This window comes from Lepidochelys kempii, chromosome 1 (assembly GCF_965140265.1).
Source record: "Lepidochelys kempii isolate rLepKem1 chromosome 1, rLepKem1.hap2, whole genome shotgun sequence".
Lineage (NCBI taxonomy): Eukaryota > Metazoa > Chordata > Testudines > Cheloniidae > Lepidochelys > Lepidochelys kempii.
Genome location: NC_133256.1, coordinates 21,340,799 through 21,358,963, shown reverse-complemented (window position 1 = coordinate 21,358,963; position 18,165 = coordinate 21,340,799). Strand labels below are relative to the sequence as shown.

Sequence of the window (18,165 nt, the reverse complement as noted above, 5' to 3'; positions counted from 1 at the left end):
AAGCTTTAAAAGATCTTGTCACACTGATTTGACTGCTGTTTTACGTTTCACTAATAACCCTAGATTTACAATTGAAACAACATTTAGGCAATTAGAAAAGTGTAGGCAATTTCTGTTTCAGAAATAGGTTTCAAAAGCTAATTTGAAAAGAGTTTTTTAGCATTTTTTAAAATTTGTCTTTGAAACAAGCTTTTTAAAATGCTGCTAATACTTCTATAGCCACCTCTTGCATCATAGATCACATTGTAATAGTTCTGAGCATGGCTATTTCTGTTGGTCTCGGAGAATAAAGATCAGTCCTTGAAGACCCCGTAACAGGTGTGCTGTCTTCTGGCCAAGGAGAGCTGGATGTTGCTCTTCTGGACAATCATTGCCATTCTTTTGGCCAGACAAATTGAATATTACAAGGCATTCCCGTTACTTACTTCAGTCGTCTGAATATGCTGCCTCTAGCATTGCTGTTCTTTTGATCTGTTTCATATGCTCCAGTGTTTCATATTCCTAATAAAAATATTCTTTCATAATCCAACTGGTGGTTTGTTTTCTGTTTTCTGTTTGCATAATAGGGCTGATGGAGTCATGAGGACAATGAACACAGAAAAACTCCTTAAAACTGTACCAATTATACAAAATCAGATGGATGCACTTCTTGACTTCAATGTAAGTTTAATTTCTTCACACATCAGAGACACTGTCAATTAACACAGCTGGACTTTTCCCCCACAGCTTTTCACAAGCTATGAAAACAAGTGATGCAATATGTACAAAGTAAAATTTCCTTCCATATTTTTAACTTGTTGTGTCCAGTCTAATATAGTTTGTTTGAAGAGCAAAATATACCTGGAACATTGCCTGGTATGCTTAACCTGAAGTACTGATGGCCTAATAAGACAAGCACTTCATTAATGTTCATTTAGGAGTACATGCATTCAGTAAGTTTTTTAAATAAACAAAATTTACTCTAATTATTCTTTTGGCCCCTCTAAATATGTGATATATTAGTTATGTATTTTTGTTGACCTGCTTTTCTTTGATTATTTAACTTGTCATCTTTGATGCTGATAGAAGTTCCGTTTAACTTGGAATGCTGCCATGTTCTATAGACAGTACATTTGCTAATGGAAAGCATGTCTTTGGGTAGAATATTGAAATGTAATTATTAATTGGAAGTTTTCTGATAAAATGTCAATCCAGATGAGCTAACTTTCTTTTCTAATCTCCCTAGGTCAATAGCAATGAGCTTACAAATGGTGTAATAAATGCTGCCTTCATGCTTCTCTTCAAAGATGCCATTAGACTCTTTGCAGCTTATAATGAAGGAATTATTAACCTTCTGGGTAAATATTACTCTACTCTGCAGAATTAGTTGTTTGTGTTTTCAGTAAACAAGGGTATATAAATTTTTTCAGAATTTACAGCTGTTTGGATCTTTAAAGAATAAGGCAAAACATTCTATCTTCATGTACTGCTTTAAAAAAATCTTCAGTTTTTTGGGACAGCTTTATTGCCAAGGATTCTTTTGCCTTGTTAGTACTTTCCTTACATGTAATCCAAAGTATGCAGTTTCCTAAAAACAAAGTCCAAGAATTTTTGGCATAGAAAATTATTTTTCCTTGAACTGGTTTTCCTCCTGTCACCGAGAACCTCGACTCAAAATCAAATAGGAAAATTGACAGTTTTTTCTCCACTGTGATAATTGTTAAAGAAGCATAGAGAGTTTAGCTTCCATAGTTAGAACTTAATTCTAACGGTGTTTATAATCTTTTGTATGTATTATATTTGGATATTTGGCTGGCTGTGAAGGTTTTTATGTTGTTGCTCATCCCTGTGAAACGAGTACCTGCTCTCAACGATAGCATGATCTATCACGGGTAGGCAAGTGTTCCGAAGGTGGCATGTGAGCTGATTTTCAGTGGCACTCACACTGCCTGGGTCCTGGCCACCGGTCCGGGGGGCTCTGCATCTTAATTTAATTTTTAAATGAAGCTTCTTAAACATTTTAAAAACCTTATTTACTTTACATACAACAATAGTTTAGTTATATATTATAAACTCCTAGAAAGAGACCTTATGAAAATGTTAAAATGTATTACGGGCACGTGAAACCTTAAATTAGAATGAATAAATGAAGACTCGGCACACCACTTCTGAAAGGTTGCTGACCCGTCATCTATCACGTAGATAGGGACCTACCAAATTCATGGCCATGAAAAATGTGTCACGGGCCGTGAAATCTGGTCTCCCCCCATAAAATCTGTTTTTTGTGTGCTTTACAGATTTCACGGGGGAGACCAGCATTTCTTAAATTGGTGGTCCTCACCCAAAAGGGAGTTGTGGGGGGCGGGAGTCATGGTGTTGCCACCATTACTTCTGCACTGACTCCAGAGCTGGGTGGCCAGAGAGCAGTGGCTGTTGGCCAGGCGCCCGCTAGCAACAGCACAGAAGTAATAATGGCAATGCCATACCATGAGATCCTTATTTCTGCACTGCTGCCTTCAGAGCTGGGTGGTCAGAGAGTGGTGGCTGCTGACTGAGGGCCAAGCTCTGCAGGCAGCGGTGCAGAAGTAAGGATGGCAATACCATACCGTGCCATCCTTATTTCTGCACTACGCTGCTTTCAGAGCTGGGCTCCCAGCCAGCAGCCACTGCTGCCCAGCTCTGAAGGCAGCACCGCTGCCAGCAGCAGCGCAGAAGAAAGGGTGGCAGTACTGTAACACGACCCCTCTCCTCCTCCTCCCTCCCCCCCCCCCCCCCACCACACACACAATAACCTTGCAACCACCACAATAACCTTGCAACTCCTTTTTGGGTCAAGATCCCTACAATTATGACACCATGAAATTTCAGATTTAAATAGCTAAAATCATGAAACTTACGATTTTTTAAATCCTATGACCGTGAAATTGACCAAAATGGACCATGAATTTGGTAGGGCCCTATATATTGAGTATGCCTTAAAAGCAGAATTACTTATATCTTTTCATGTGCCAAAACACTGGAGGGACAGAGGAACTTAAACCTGTAAGTAATATTAAAATTTAAGTTAAAAGGAATGACTTATTTTAGCATCTTATTCCTGGTAGTAAACTAGGCAGATCTAACTTCTTCAGGAACCCCAGTATGTTGGTCTCATTCTGGCTCCCCCAAACTCTGTTTTATCTTGAGGGAACAAGCCTTTTTTAACTGGCATGGTTTTTTTTCCTGTGTTCCTGGGCTTTGGCCTTTCTAGTCCAAAACTGGTTTCTCAGGTTGGCTGGGAAGTAGGGTAAAATCTTCAAAGCTAACAGTTCAAGCATTGTCCCTAGCAACCCACAAGTGTTTGCAGAGTAAAAATCCCAGTAACCAGGTCAACATCAGTATTCAGAAATTACAAAGCAGCTTCAATTCTGCCACACCCACTTTAGTTTTTTTAACTGGTGGGAGGAAGTTAATGTGTGTTCATTGTTACAGTTGTCTCTGTAAACAGCCTGCTTAGTAACTCCACCTATTTGACCAACTTTTTATGTTTGTCAGATAACCTTGTGGCTTGGCATTGGGATTTCCAGATACAGATACATGTACTAAAATCTCTAACCATGTTAAAACATTTTTGGAGATTGAACCAAAAACATCAAGTGTCGGAGAGAGGGAAAATGTACAAAAATCATTTAATTTTGTCTTTGTCTTGGCCAGCATAAGCATTGACATCAATATTAATGTTGCCTGCTCTTCCCCCTCTCATGCGGCATCATAGTTGCCTCCACCATTAATGTTGTTGAAAAGTGAAGAAACAAGGCTGCAGATACTTCCTTTTTCACAGTGACGAGTGAAGTAACTTTTGTCTTGCATTATAGTTACTTGTACATGTTTAAAATATATACAGTATATTTATTTCTTACGTGACTTGAATACTTTTCCCATTTTCAGAAAAATACTTTGACATGAAAAAAAACCAGTGCAAAGAAGGCCTTGACATATATAAGAAGTTCCTCACTAGAATGACAAGGATCTCCGAGTTTCTCAAAGTTGCAGAGGTAAATCTTAACTGGGCCAGAATTGCCTTCATGCTCAAACAGTTTATAAAATACTTAACTCTGATAAAGCAGCTACGTTTCCTTTCCATTTGGCAGATTTAATGTCTATCAAGGAGCATTTTATCAGAGTTTAATACGAAGGGGACCAGCTCATTAAGGGCCTGCATATTGAAAGAAATACATTTTTCAACAGTTCTTTGCTGAGAAGTAGCTGTTCTTTGCTGAGAAGAGGATACAAGAATAAATATATAAATCTCCTACTGTATAAGAGGCTAGTAGCTACTGTGGTCCAGGGAGAAATTGCATGTTAGCTTGTATACACACACAAAATATGCTCCGCTTAGTCTTCTTTAAAAAGTAAAATTCGGAAGAAGAAAAGTGTGTGTGTGGTGGTCTTTTTCTTTCTGAGACATGTCTAGCTCTTTTTTTTGTTTTGCACCAACAATTCTGCTATGTCAAACTTGAGAGATGAAAGAATTTGAGGATCAACATTAAATCAGAAAGCAATGGCTGAAGCTGATAATAGGGGATTTCACAAGGAGTTTTACAGCATCTAAAAACTTCTGTTGCATGCAGTGCATTTTTTTTTGTTTTTTCTTGTTGGTTCAGTGGGTTGTAGCATGCATTCTTCTGAAGCTTTGCTGAACTAATGTCCTTCAGAAGAGATTTCAGTCTGAGCAGTAGAGTGCTAATCTAAGTGTCCTGGTCAAATTCCAGAAAGGATAATTATGTTCTGCCTATCTAAAATTCTCCCTGCTGCAGTTTGTCGGATTTGGTACTTATCACTTTACGGTTCTAAATTGTTGTGTAGTGTCAGTCTGCACTGTGAAACCCATATGATGTTTTACAACAGAGATGGCTGTTGAGTTAAGATGTCTATGTTGTATAGCTTGTAGAGTGATCTGGAACTTGGAGGGTAAAAGGGGCTGTATCAATGCAATATACTATTTTTGTACTTCCAACTACATACTGTGTCAGTAGTTCTCAATGCTTACATTCTATAAACTACTTTGTAAGGAACGGAGATTCATGAGAGCATTTCTCTAACACAAACCATCACCTGCTTGATTCTCAAAATCTCTCCTGTGGACCATCAGGAAGGGCACTCCAAACTTAGAATCATAGAATATCAGGGTTGGAAGGGACCTCAGGAGGTCATCTAGTCCAACCCCCTGCTCAAAGCAGGACCAATCCCCAATTAAATCATCCCAGCCAGGGCTTTGTCAAGCCTGACGTTAAAAACTTCTAAGGAAGGAGATTCTACTACCTCCTTAGGTTAGGTTTGATAACGTTTTAAACTCACTACAGCCAAACATATACATATATTTTACATATGTTTCCTTTGATTTTTTTTACATCTGTTTTAATCTAAAAATTTACTAGAGCTCAAATTATATAAACTAAAAAGAGTATAGGGGATTTTTTCTTTTCTTGCATGACATCATGTTAATGTGATTTCTGCTTTTTAACAAGTAATCTTTAAATAAACAGTAGTCAGTTCTAAAGCTTATAAATCTGTTTTGTTACAGCAAGTTGGAATTGACAGAGGAGACATACCAGATCTTTCTCAGGTACATAAACTGTTATGCATATGTGCATACATCTTTCTTTTTCTTTCTTTGCATGTTCAGAAAAATGTGGAGTCATGTATTGGTTTTCTTGCATACATTATCACCATATTCTTAAATTATTAGATGAGTCATGACGAAATTGAACTCTAACCAGAAAGTCTCTCACTCACAAATTCCACGATGAAATGTATGAAAATGCAAACTAATTACAGTTGCAATATATTACAATTATCAAATTAATGTCATCTTGAGAGCAGAAAATAGAGAATTAAAATCAAATATTTGAATAAACATGAAATTCCTATGTTTAAAACCAATTTTAAAGTATGATGGAAACTGATCTGTTTGTAGCAGAGGCTCACCTAATGCAGCTTTCACAAATGAGATCCCTTAGCAAGGTGGCTACTCTAAGCAGAAGGCTTCAAAGTGCCATTTAATTACTTGTTAAGACTTTCAGTTTGTGTATATATATGTGTGTGTATTGCTTCAGATGTGTACAGCTTCCTTTTTAATCTCAGTTGGCACAGACTACTCATTTCAATTGTCTGTTTTCTTTGTTTATTTTCCAACATTTTCATGGATTTCTTTTTTGATAGGTTTCAGAGTAACAGCCGTGTTAGTCTGTATTCGCAAAAAGAAAAGGAGTACTTGTGGCACCTTAGAGACTAACCAATTTATTTGAGCATGAGCTTTCGTGAGCTACAGCTACAGCTCACGAAAGCTCATGCTCAAATAAATTGGTTAGTCTCTAAGGTGCCACAAGTACTCCTTTTCTTTTTTTTGATAGGAGCAATCATGAGAGGGACCCTACCAAATTCATGGCCATGAAAAATGTGTCACGGACCAGGAAATCTGGTCTCCACCGTGAAATCTGATCTTGTATGTACTATTACCATGTACTACACAGATTTTACAGGGGAGATGAGTGTTTCTCAAACTGGGGGTCCCAACCCAAAAGAGGGTCATGCGGTGGGGTTTGCAAGGTTACTGTAGGGGGTTCATGGTATTGCCATCTTTACTTCTGTGCTGCCCTCAGAGCTTGGTGGCTGGAGAGTGGTGGCTGCTGGCCGAGGGCCCAGCTCTGCAGGCAGCAGCACAGAAGTCAGGATGGCAATGCCATGCCATGCCATCCTTACTTCTGGGCTGCTGCTGGCGGCGACTCTGCCTTCAGAGCTGGGCTCCCAGCCAGTAGATGCCATTCTCGGGCGGCCCAAATGTGAAGGCAGTGCTGCTGCCAGCAGCAGTGCAGAAGTAGGGGTGTCAATACCATGACCCCACCTACAATAACTTTGCAATGCCCCCACTATCCCTTTTGGGGTCAGGACCCCTACAGTTACAATACTGTGAAATTTTCAGATTTAAAAATCTGAAAATCGTTAAATTTATTATTTTAAAATCCTATGACCATCAAAGTGACCAAAATGGACTATGAATTTGGTAGGGGCCTACTCATGATTAATAGAACTGGCATAGTAGTGGATGATATTGTACCACTTGATAATATAAAATACTTTTCTCAATTTATTATGTTCTTAGTGCCAAAATACTGTGATGTCAATATTTTGAGCTGTAGACCATGTCCGGTTACCCTCAGTTGCATTCTCTGGCACTGTGGTGACAGGATCATACCTTTCTTTTTTATTTTTTTTAGCTGGTGCCTGGTTTTGTCTTGGATTTTTCATATCTATGCCCTCACTGCCCTTTTGCAGGCACCAAGCAGTCTTCTTGATGCTTTGGAACAACATTTAGCCTCTTTAGAGGGAAAGAAAATCAAAGACTCCACAGCTGCAAGCAGGTATATCTGCCTTTTGTCCTCTTATACAGTTGTGTTAAGAATCAAATGTTAGGTTCCTTACTTTGAAATTCCCATCCTGAAATAGTCTGTATGGGTTGTGTTGAAATGAACATCATGTTGCTGTTGCAGTACTGAAACAGTTGATGTATTTGGTGCTGTTGACTGCGTAGTATTTGTTGGTTAAACAACATAAAGCTTTCCAGTCTCAGGCCATGTCTACACTACAAAGCTTGCCAATTCAAGTTACATCAGCAGACAGCTGCTGTAGTTACTATATTGCTTGTCTGTGTGCATACTTGGCTCCCTGCATCTGCTTCTTTCCTTCTTAACTCCCCAGCTGACCCCTTAGCTCCCCTGGCTCATGAAGCCGTATGCCAGCCACCTTGACAGCAGCAAGGAAAGATTCAGCTGCGGACTGAGCAGGTGCACAGTGATAGCTGAATGTGCTTTTGATAGATTGAAGTGTCCCTGGCATTGTTTACTCGTTGGATTGATCTGTGTGAAAAATATCCCCTTGATTATAGTTGCCTGTTGTGTCCTGCATAATATCTGTGAAGCCATGGGAGAAAATTTGCCAAAGGGGTGGAGGGTGGAATGGAACGGCTGTTTGTTGAATTTGGACAGACAGACACAAGGGTTATCAGATGAGCTCCGTCCTCTTATGCCAGTAGCCTGTTAATTTCTGCAGGCCCCTTTGCAGTAATCGCTGAGGGAAAGTGTCCTTCCATGGAGGAAGAAATAAGGCTGCCATCCCTAAAACTTTCGATAGAGGATTGCTGTGTACTTCTGTGGAAGTTTCATCAACATCTCTCAGGATTCAAGGGTCATCCCTGTGTACATAAACAAACTGCCCTGCCTAACTCTAGAGGGGAATGAAAAGCAGATAACAACTCTCTTTTTGTTGTTCCAGTACCTCTTCTAGTGCAAATAAATTAAGTAAAAGTTGCTAGCTGTGTCTTGCTAATTTGGTGGTGCCATCATTGTTATGGAAAATGCATTTACATACTCACCCAAGGTTCTTTTTCCTGTATCTGGCTCGCCTGCTGGGACTGACTAGATTTCAGTGGAGTCAAAAACAAGTCCTGGCTCACCCCCCCAGCCCCACCCCTGGCTCACCTGTTCCTTTACCCCTCCTTGCTGGTCACAGCAGGGGCCTGTAACTCGGGGTCCTTGAAAGTATCCATGGTGGTATGCAGGGTGGTGATGGGGTGTTGGCCAAGTATGGCAAAAAGCTTGATGTAAAAGCAGCAGGTCTGCAGCTCAGCACCCGATCGACTAGACCTCACTGGCTTTCTGGTATGTCTGCTGCAGTTCATTGGCTTTCACGCGGCACTGCTGCTGGTCCTTGTTGCACCCTGTCAAGGTTCCTTCCCCACTCTGAACTGTAGGGTACAGATGTGGGGACCCGCATGAAAGACCCCCTAAGCTTATTCTTACAAGCTTAGGTTAAAAAATTTCCCAAGGTACAAACTTTGCCTTGTCCTTGAACAGTATGCTGCCACCACCAAGCGTTTTAAACAAAGAACAGGGAAAGAGACCACTTGGAGATGTCTTTCCCAAAATATCCCCCTGCCTAAGCCCTTCACCCCCTTTCCTGGGGAAGGCTTGATAATAATGCTCACCAGTTGGTACAGGTGAACACAGACCCAAACCCTTGGATCTTAAGAACAATGAAAAATCTATCAGGTTCTTAAAAGAAGAATTTTAATTAAAGAAAAGGTAAAAGAATCACCTCTATAAAATCAGGATGGTAAATACCTTACAGGGTGATCAGATTCAAAACATAGAGAATCCCTCTAGGCAAAACCTTAAGTTACCAAAAGACACAAAAAAGGAATATACGTTCCCTCCAGCATAGCTTATTTTACCAGCCATTAAACAAAAGAAAATCTAACACATTTTCTAGCTAGATTACTTGCTCACTTCACAGGAGTTGGAAGGCTTGCATTTCTGATCTGTTCCCAGCAAAAGCATCACACAGATGGACAGAAGCCTTTGTCCCTCCCCCGTCCCCCCTCCAGATTTGAAAGCATCTTGTCCCCTCATTGGTCATTTTGGGTCAGGTGCCAGTGAGGTTACCTTAGCTTCTTAACCCTTTACAGGTGAAAGGGTTTTGCCTCTGGCCAGGAGGGATTTTATAGCACTGTATACAGAAAGGTGGTTACCCTTCAATTTACATTTATGACATGCCCCCCAAATAACAGAGTGAAACACTGGCTGTGATTTCTTCCTGGAGCTCTAGGAGAAAACAGAGTTAATAAGACACATGCACCTCTAAATATACTACTAACTCTATGAAGACAAACAGTATTTTCCACATCTCAAGGACGTTTTTAACCAGTTGATTCTGGCAAACTTTCATGGAAGAGTGCATCAGCCACTTGGTTAGAAGCTCCTGAAATGTGTTGTATGTCGAAATCAAAATCTTGGAGAGCTAAACTCCACCGAATAAGTTTTTTGTTATTTCCCTTGGTGGTGTGAAGCCACTGTAGCGCAGCATGATCAGTTTGCAGGTGCAAACGCCGTCCCCAAAGCGTAGATGATGGCATTACATTCCTTTTCACTGATTGACCAGTGGACAGCTTCTTGCTGAGAAACATGACAGGATGGAACTCTTGATTTGGTCCTTCCTGCATTAAGACTGCTCCCACACCACGCTCGGACACATCTGTGGTTACTAGGAATGGTTTGTCAAAGTCTGGGGCCCTTAGCACAGGGTCAGACATAAGTGTTGCTTGATCAGCTCCTTGATCTGCTGTCATTGCATACGCCCAAGGGTCATGGAGAGGTTCACCTCTTCCACGCCATCATCACTTTTCCCTTCGTAGTATACACCTTCAGGCCACTCAGCCTCCTCTTCTCCCTGGGCTGTAAACTGACAAACCTTTAATTCTCTGGAATAAAAGGGCTTCAGAGAATTAATAGGGTACACTTTAAGCTTTCAGTTGGAGGTGGGGAATGCTATGAGATAATTAACAGCTCCCAGTCGCTCTTGGACCGTGAATGGCCCTTCCCACGATGCTTCCATTTTATGGGCCTTTAAGATCATGACCTGGTCCCCTACTTTGAAGGACCACTCCCTGGCATGTTTATCATACCAGACTTTTTGCTCTTTTTGAGCATCTTTCAGGTTTTCTTTAGCAAGGGCTAAAGAGGTTCAGAGGGTCTTTTGTAGGTTGGTTACAAAGTCCAGAATGTTAGTTCCTGGAGAAGGTGTAAATCCCTCCAATTGCTGCTTCACCAACTGTAATGGCCCCTTAACCTCGTGGCCATATACAAGTTCAAATGGTGAAAACTCTAAACTGGGATATGGTACAGCTCTGTAGGCAAAGAGCAACTGCTGCAACACTAGGTCTCAATCATAGGAGTGCTCATTTACGAATTTACGTATCATGGCCCCAAAGTTCCATTAAACTCTTCCACCAGGCCATTTGTTTGGTGGTGGTAAGGGATGGCAACCAAGTGGTTCACCCCATGAGCTTCCCAAAGGCTTTCCATAGTTCCTACCAGGAAATTAGTTCCTGCATCTGTAAGGATGTCAGAGGGCAAACCTACCCTGGCAAAAATGTCTGTTAGTGCCTGGCACACACGTTTAGCCCTGGTGTTGCTTAGTGTTACTGCTTCCGGCCATCAGGTGGCAAAATCCATGAAAGTCAGTGTGTACTGCTTTCCCTCTGGGTGTCTTTTTCAGAAAAGGACCCAGAATATCCACAGCTACTCGCTGAAATGGAACCTCAATGATGGGAAGTGGCTGGAGAGGGGCTTTGACCTGGTCTTGGGGTTTTTTCACTCTTTGGCACACTTCACAAGACCGGACATAGGTAGAAACATCCTTGCCCATTCACTCCCAGTGGAACGACTTTCCCAAATGGTCTTTGGTTCTGTTCACCCCAGGATGGCCGCTAGGATGATCGTGGGCTAAGCTTAAGAGCTTTACCCGGTACTTAGTTGGAACTACCAACTGTCTCTGAGGATGCCAGTCTTCCTGGTGTCCACCAGAAAGAGTTTCCTTGTATAAAAGTCCTCTTTCTACAACAAACCTGGATCGATTAAAAGATCTGAGAGGCGGTGGGTTGCTCCATGCCACCATCCAAGCTCTCTGGAAGCTTTCAACTGCTTCCTTTTCAGTGTGGAACTGTTCCTTTGATGCTGGAGACATCAGTTCCTCATTGGATTGTTGACCTGGGCTTGGTCCCTCTGGAAGCAATGCAGGTGATGGGGCTGTTTCCATTGACTGTGAACCACTCTCCGCTGGTGCACTCCACTCCGCATGTTGGGGTTCAGGCTTCGGCTGAACCTCTTGTGTCGGGTTATCTGCTGGTGCCAGTGCAGGTTCGGTGGGGCCCTCTGACGTTGGGGTTGCAAGTACTGGATTCGGTGCTGGTGGTTCCGCTGGATCTGGGACTGGCTCTGTCTGGGTCTCTGGGACTGGATCCACTACTGCTGTTGCTGATGTTGTCATGGGGTCCGGTTCCATCATGACCGGGTCCTGGTAGAAATTTACGGAACACAGCTAGGTGTGACAGCTTGCTTAGCCTGGCTGCGGGTGACCATTCCCACCCTCTTGGCTAGCTTCACATGATTGGCCAAGTCTTCCCCCAACAGCATGGGGATGGGATAATCATCATAGACTGCAAAAGTCCACGTTCCTGACCAGCCCTTTTACTGGACCGGCAGCTTGGCTATAGGCAAGTAAAAAGAGTTTGACTTGAAGGGTTGAATCATCACTTGGACCTCTGGGTTGATTAAATTGGGGTCCACTAAGGAAGCATGGGTAGCAGACACTTGTGCTCCGGTGTCCCTCCATGCTGTGACTTTCTTCCCGCCCACAGTCACGGTTTCCCTCTGCTCTGAGGGTATCTGGGAGGCATCTGGTCCTGAGGACCCCGGTGTGATTCCGGTGCAATGAACTATAATCTATTGGGGTTCTTGGGGAAGTTAGCCTTTACATGCCCTGGCTTGTTACATTTAAAACATCGTTCAGCTGACAGGTCACTGGGGCGAGATGGGTTGCTGGAGAACAGTGTGGTGGGACAATAAGGTTTCTGGAGTGTTCCTTGGGGTGTAGTTGGGGCCTTGGGCTGCCCCCAGTAGTAGGGTGTGGCCTGAGGGTGTCCCTTCTGGTATCCGCTCCCACTGCGAGCAGGGTTGTTCCTCTCTCCTCCCTCTACCCGTTTTGTTCCAGTTTGCCCTGCCTCTCTGGCGGTCTGGGACTGCTCATATTGATCAGCATGATAAGCAAGACTTCCTGCTGAGTCCATTTTCTTATCTCATAAACACTGTTTTATATCATTCTTGGACATATTCAGGAATTGCTCCTGTATCATCAAATTCCATATTCCTCCAAAGCTAGTTACATCCCTTCTGTTGAGCCATTTATCAAACAGGTCTGTCATCTGGTTTACATAAGCCACATTACTTAGTCCAGGTCCTCTCTTAAGGGCTCTAAATTTTACTCTGTAAGTTTCAGGTGTAACTTGAAATTGTTTTAAAACAAAATCCTTGAATTTATTATAGTCAGAAGCCTCCTCAGTAGGCATCTTATTGAATATGTCCAGAGCTCTTCCAGTCAATTTTGCAACCAATGTGGTCATCTTGTGAGCTTCAGGGATTTGATGGAGTGTGCACAGTCTCTCAAAGGTGAGAAAATATTCAGCAATATCACTGGATTCATTATACTGTGGACATAGTCGCTCCCATTTGTGGATTGTTGGGGATGGATTGTTAGGGTTATTCAGTATATTCTGCTGAGCCTTTGCCTTCTCCATCTCCAGTACATGCTTCCTCTCTTTTTCTTTCTCCTCCATTTCTTTTTCCTTTGCCTCCTCAGCATGCATCCTCTCTTTTTCCCTCTCCTCCGTTTCTTTTTCCTTCTCCTTCACAGCTCTCCTGGTGTGGAAGCCTCGATTTCTTTTTCTTTGGCCGCTTGTGCATCCATCTCCATCTGTCTGAGTTCTGTCAGTCTTTCATGTTCCTTTTGTCTTTCCTCAGCCTCAAATCTGGCTAATTCCAGCTTCCGTTGAACATTGTATTCTGTCATCCTGACCTCTCTGTTTTTAACTAATTTTACATCCGAGAGTCAGAAAGAAAGCTTATGCTTAAATAAATTGGTTAGTCTCTAAGGTGCCGCAAGTACTCCTTTTCTTTTTGCGAATACAGACTAACACGGCTGTTACTCTGAAACCTTTTGTTATGGCTGCTACTCTGTCCCTCAGGCAGAGAGACAGAATCTACAGCTGCAATCACCATTTACAAAACATTTTAAAATCCTGCTGTGCTTCTGGTTCAAAATGATCCCACCGCTCTGCCACCACGTCAAGGTTCCTTCCCCACTCTGAACTCCAGGGTACAGATGTGGGGATCTGCATGAAAGACCCCTTAAGCTTATTCTTACCAGCTTAGATTAAAAACTTCCCCAAGGTACAAACTTTGCCTTGTCCTTGAACAGTGTGCTGCCACTACCAAGCATTTTAAACAAAGAACAGGAAAAGAGACCACTTGGAGACGTCTTTCCCAAAATATTCTCTCTCTCCCCCCCCCCCCGCAAGCCCTACACCCCCTTTCCTGGGGAAGGCTTGATAATGATCCTCACCAATTGGTACAGGTGAACACAGACCCAATCCCTTGGATCTTAAGAACAATGAAAAATCTATTAGGTTCTTAAAAGAATTTTAATTAAAGAAAAGGTAAAAGAATCACCTCTGTAAAATCAGGATGATCACATTCAAAACATAGAGAATCTCTCTAGGCAAAACCTTAAATTACAAAAGAAAATCTAACGCATATTCTAGCTAGATTACTTACTAACTTCACAGGAGTTGGAAGGCTTGCATTTCTGATCTGTTCCCAGCAAAAGCATCACACAGAACCCTTTGCTCCCTCTCTGCCCCCCCTCCAGATTTGAAAGAATCTTGTCCCCTCATTGGTCATTTTGGGTCAGGTGCCAGCGAGGTTACCTTAGCCTCTTAACCCTTTACAGGTGAGAGGGTTTTGCCTCTGGCCAGGAGGGATTTTATAGCACTGTATACAGAAAGGTGGTTACTCTTCCCTTTATATTTATGACACACCCCTTCTCCTGCATCCCCTAAGCAATCTGCTCATTGATGTCAGTGTTTCTACAGCTTGTTCTGAGCTATGCTTGCACAGCCTCTTCTTCCTACGGGCCCAAGAGATCCATTATCTCCTGTGTACTCTAGGCAGGAGTGCATCTGGAGTGTGTAGCCAGCATGGTCAGCCTGGCAGTTTCACACAACAGTGGAAAGCAGATAGAGGTGTGCTCACCACCCTGTACGACCAGGAAAAGGCATTTCAAAAATTTGCAGGGGTTTTAATGGGGTTTTGAGGGAGAGCTGGTGGTGTATGTGGCCCCCTACAATTGTGGCCAGAGCAGTCAGTGTTTGACATTTTGAGATAGCTGCTGGAGGACTTCTAGGGTTGACATAAGTAATGTAGTATCTACACCTGCTCTGTGCTGACATCTGAACATCAAGCATGACTTAATGCCACTCAGGGAGCTGGTGTTATTACATTGACATAATGGGACACTTACATCAGTGGGAGACAACTTAAGTGTAGACAAATGCACAAGTAGGCTTATGTCGACCTAACTTTGTATTGTAGACCAGGCCTAAATGTAGTGCAACTAGAGTCTACGGAACTGAGAACAATTCACATAATGGTAGAAGCCTTCATAATGGTAGAACTTTCAGACTTCAACTTGAGACACTAACTTTTGGTGCCTTTGCTTGCTGCTTGGAAATCTTCAATTTTCCATACTATTAATTAGATTGTTCTTATAAATGAATATTTGTATTTTTGTAAAATACTCAACACATGCATGCCCTTCATTATTTCTTTTAATATCTCAGGTTGTCCTTTTGTTTCTCAGAAAAATACTGAAATAAAGAGTCGAAATACATGAGTGGGGATCAGGCACTAAATGGCATAAAAGGTGGTGGCAATGGATGGCCCCACTGCTCTTTTAACATTTGTTAAAATGCAAAATAGTCTAGGGAACTGGAGATTCTTTGGGAATGTCCCTGGCAATAAAATCTTGACAGTCCGCTGCTCTTCGTTGTGTTGCTACTAAAATTTAAGAAAAACAAAATTAAAAAATTCACTTCCGTGTAACATGTTGACAGTAAAATATAGGACTGTAACTTTTAAAACTAAATTTTAGTAGGCTAGTGCCAGTTTTCAATGATTTTATCCTCTTCCTGTACTTGTACTGTCAAAATTACAATAATGTAAAATAAAATCTAACTGGTTAATTTTTTTACTGGTGTATTTAAGACTAAAATAACATTTTTTGTGCATCTCAGGGGTTCTAAAACTTCATTGCACTGCGACCCCCTTCTGACAACAAAAATTATTATATGACCCCAAGACAGGGGACCAAAGCCTGTGCCCACCTGATTCCCACTGCCCCTGGTAGGGGAGCCAAAGCCTGAGCCCCACTTCCCTGTGCGGGGTATGGGTCAAAGCCGAAGCCCAAGGGCTTCAACCCGAGCCAGGGGGCCTGTAACCTGAGCCCTGCTGCCCAGGGCTGAATCACTTGGGCTTCGGCCCATAAAATGGGGTTGCGACCCACTTTGGGGTCCTGATGCACAGTTTGAGAACCACAGCTCTATCTTAAAAGTAAAGCAGATTTGTCAAACCAATTTTTTTTTCTAACAGTTGTTTATTTTCCCATTGTTTTTAAAATGTGATCACAAATTTAAAAGAACCACAGGATTGATTAAAGAATTAGAAAACCTGCTTTCTAGTGAAAGTTCAATCTATTTAGCTTAACAAAATGAAGGTTTATGGTTGACTTGATTATAGCATATGAGTATTTACATGGGTAACTGATATTTAATAATGGGCTTTTCAATGTATCCAAGAAAGGTAAAACATGGTTCAGTGGCTGGAAGTTGAAGCTAGACAAATTCAGACTGGAAATAAGGTGCACATATTTAATGACGAGAGGAATTGGCTATTGGAACAGTTTACCAAGGGTCATAGTGGATTCTTTATCGCTGATAATTTTAAAATCAAGGTTGGATTTTTTTTCTAAAATATGTTCTAGGAATCATTTTGGGGAACTTCTATGTATTAAACAGGAGGTTACCCTAGATTATCACAATGGTCCTTTTTGGCCTTGGAATCTGTGAAAACTCTTTTGCCTGGGAATGTAATGCATTGTATCAAGTGTGTTTATAGTCTCATAATTGAGCCAGATAGCTTGCTTAATTTAACTGTATTTTAATATAGTAGATAACTTACCAGAACTTCCTATTCCTCCGCAAAACGTACAAATCTCTGTTTAAGCTGAATTTTCATAAATTAACAGAGGAACAGAAAAAAATCTTCAACGTGAATTCATATGAGGCAGTTTGGAAGGGGCATGTCTAAGGGGAGTGATCACAGAGCCAATGTACAAGAGAGTAGATAGCACCATTTCTAGAAGTTCCTATTTTGCAGTATAGGCACTTAAATTTTGCACTGCAATATTTTATTAATGTAATTTCATTTTTCTTAAAGTAACACTTGCTTATATAATCTCAGATTGTGTGTCATACAGGCTAAGATTACAAATTCTATAAAGGAACTGAGAAAAAACAAGCAAAGCATTTTCGATCAGCTGTTCCCATCATGTGACACATATATGAACAACCAGTTTTTTTCCCCTTGTCCAATTATCAGGGCTACCACACTTTCCAATGCAGTCTCTTCCCTTGCGAGCACTGGCCTGTCTCTCACTAAAGTGGATGAAAGGGAAAAACAAGCTGCATTAGAGGAAGAGCAAGCTCGTTTAAAAGCTTTAAAGGTAGGTGTTTTTCTGTTTACAGAAAAGTTAAGGTCACTTTTATAATTGCACATACTGTGCATATGCATCTCATTGGAGTTTCTTATAATAGGTCATAAAAGTTACGGAGGGTTTTCCCTTTATCAGTTATTCAGTTTCTAAAACAGGCATGTGACATCTTTTAACCCCGCAAATGTACTGGCTTTTCTTTCTGTATGTAAATAGACATTCATACTTGACTGCCATCTTATTGTATGAAATAAGTAAAGAGAATTCTTTAGAGTTTTGTTTTACTTACTTCAGAAGCCATATAAACAAACCCTGTTTGTCGATTTCTTATGCCAGCTCACTTTCCCAACAGGAACAACGTCTAAAAGAACTTGCAAAGAAACCTCATACCTCTTTAACGACAGCAGCCTCTCCTGTGTCTACTGCAGCGGGAAGCATAATGACCACCCCAGCCGTTGATATTTTTTCCACCCCTAGCTCTTCAAACAGGTATGTTTCAGTAGTTATGCTTTCATTATTAGTTAGCTCCAGCTGCACTGCCATTGTGTGTTGCAAAAACTTACTCTTACCTAGAATCTATCCATAAGTGATTTTTGATAGCTATTTCAGTGAGAACATCTTATTCATATAAGCATGACATGTAGAAATAATTTTTCCTCCTCTCTCTCTTCAGATTAATTTGATAAACTGTTTAATGACCCTTGCAATTCTTCTTGTTAATCTGAATGCCAGTTATGCTCAGCACATATACTCCCCTGCCCTCAAGGACCTTACTAAATAGGTTGGCAAAGGTCAGGCATACATTCTCACTGATGGGTCCAGAGGATGGTGCTTAATTTAATCTCTCATCTGTATTTTTTTTTTTAAATGGGTTACTGATACAGGTGACTATTTGTGGGTGTTTCAGAAGAGAATTTGAGGGCAGGGGTTTGAATGAAGAGAGTGTGAGTGCCACTAGGGTAAAGAAGCTATGTAAGTTCTGTCACAGAG

General features: G+C 41.5%; 1 protein-coding gene across 22 annotated transcripts in view; it reads left to right on the top strand.

The window, feature by feature from the left end:
* The window catches only part of PICALM (phosphatidylinositol binding clathrin assembly protein), a 118,761-nt gene that overhangs the window by 46,181 nt on the left and 54,415 nt on the right, over positions 1 to 18,165 (top strand). For 21 of the 22 annotated variants that reach the window (XR_012157972.1, XM_073336461.1, XM_073336480.1 and 18 more), the window contains 7 exons: positions 567 to 660; positions 1,226 to 1,337; positions 3,907 to 4,013; positions 5,543 to 5,584; positions 7,294 to 7,379; positions 17,064 to 17,187; positions 17,528 to 17,664. Coding sequence is in view for 21 of the 22 variants with exons in the window: in XM_073336461.1 (XP_073192562.1) it covers positions 567 to 660; positions 1,226 to 1,337; positions 3,907 to 4,013; positions 5,543 to 5,584; positions 7,294 to 7,379; positions 17,064 to 17,187; positions 17,528 to 17,664 (702 nt within the window). In the remaining variant the exon portion in view is untranslated. Of the gene's footprint in view, positions 1 to 566; positions 661 to 1,225; positions 1,338 to 3,906; positions 4,014 to 5,542; positions 5,585 to 7,293; positions 7,380 to 8,067; positions 8,366 to 17,063; positions 17,188 to 17,527; positions 17,665 to 18,165 lie in introns of those variants that run through there. The other variant, XM_073336518.1, reaches the window with a different exon arrangement.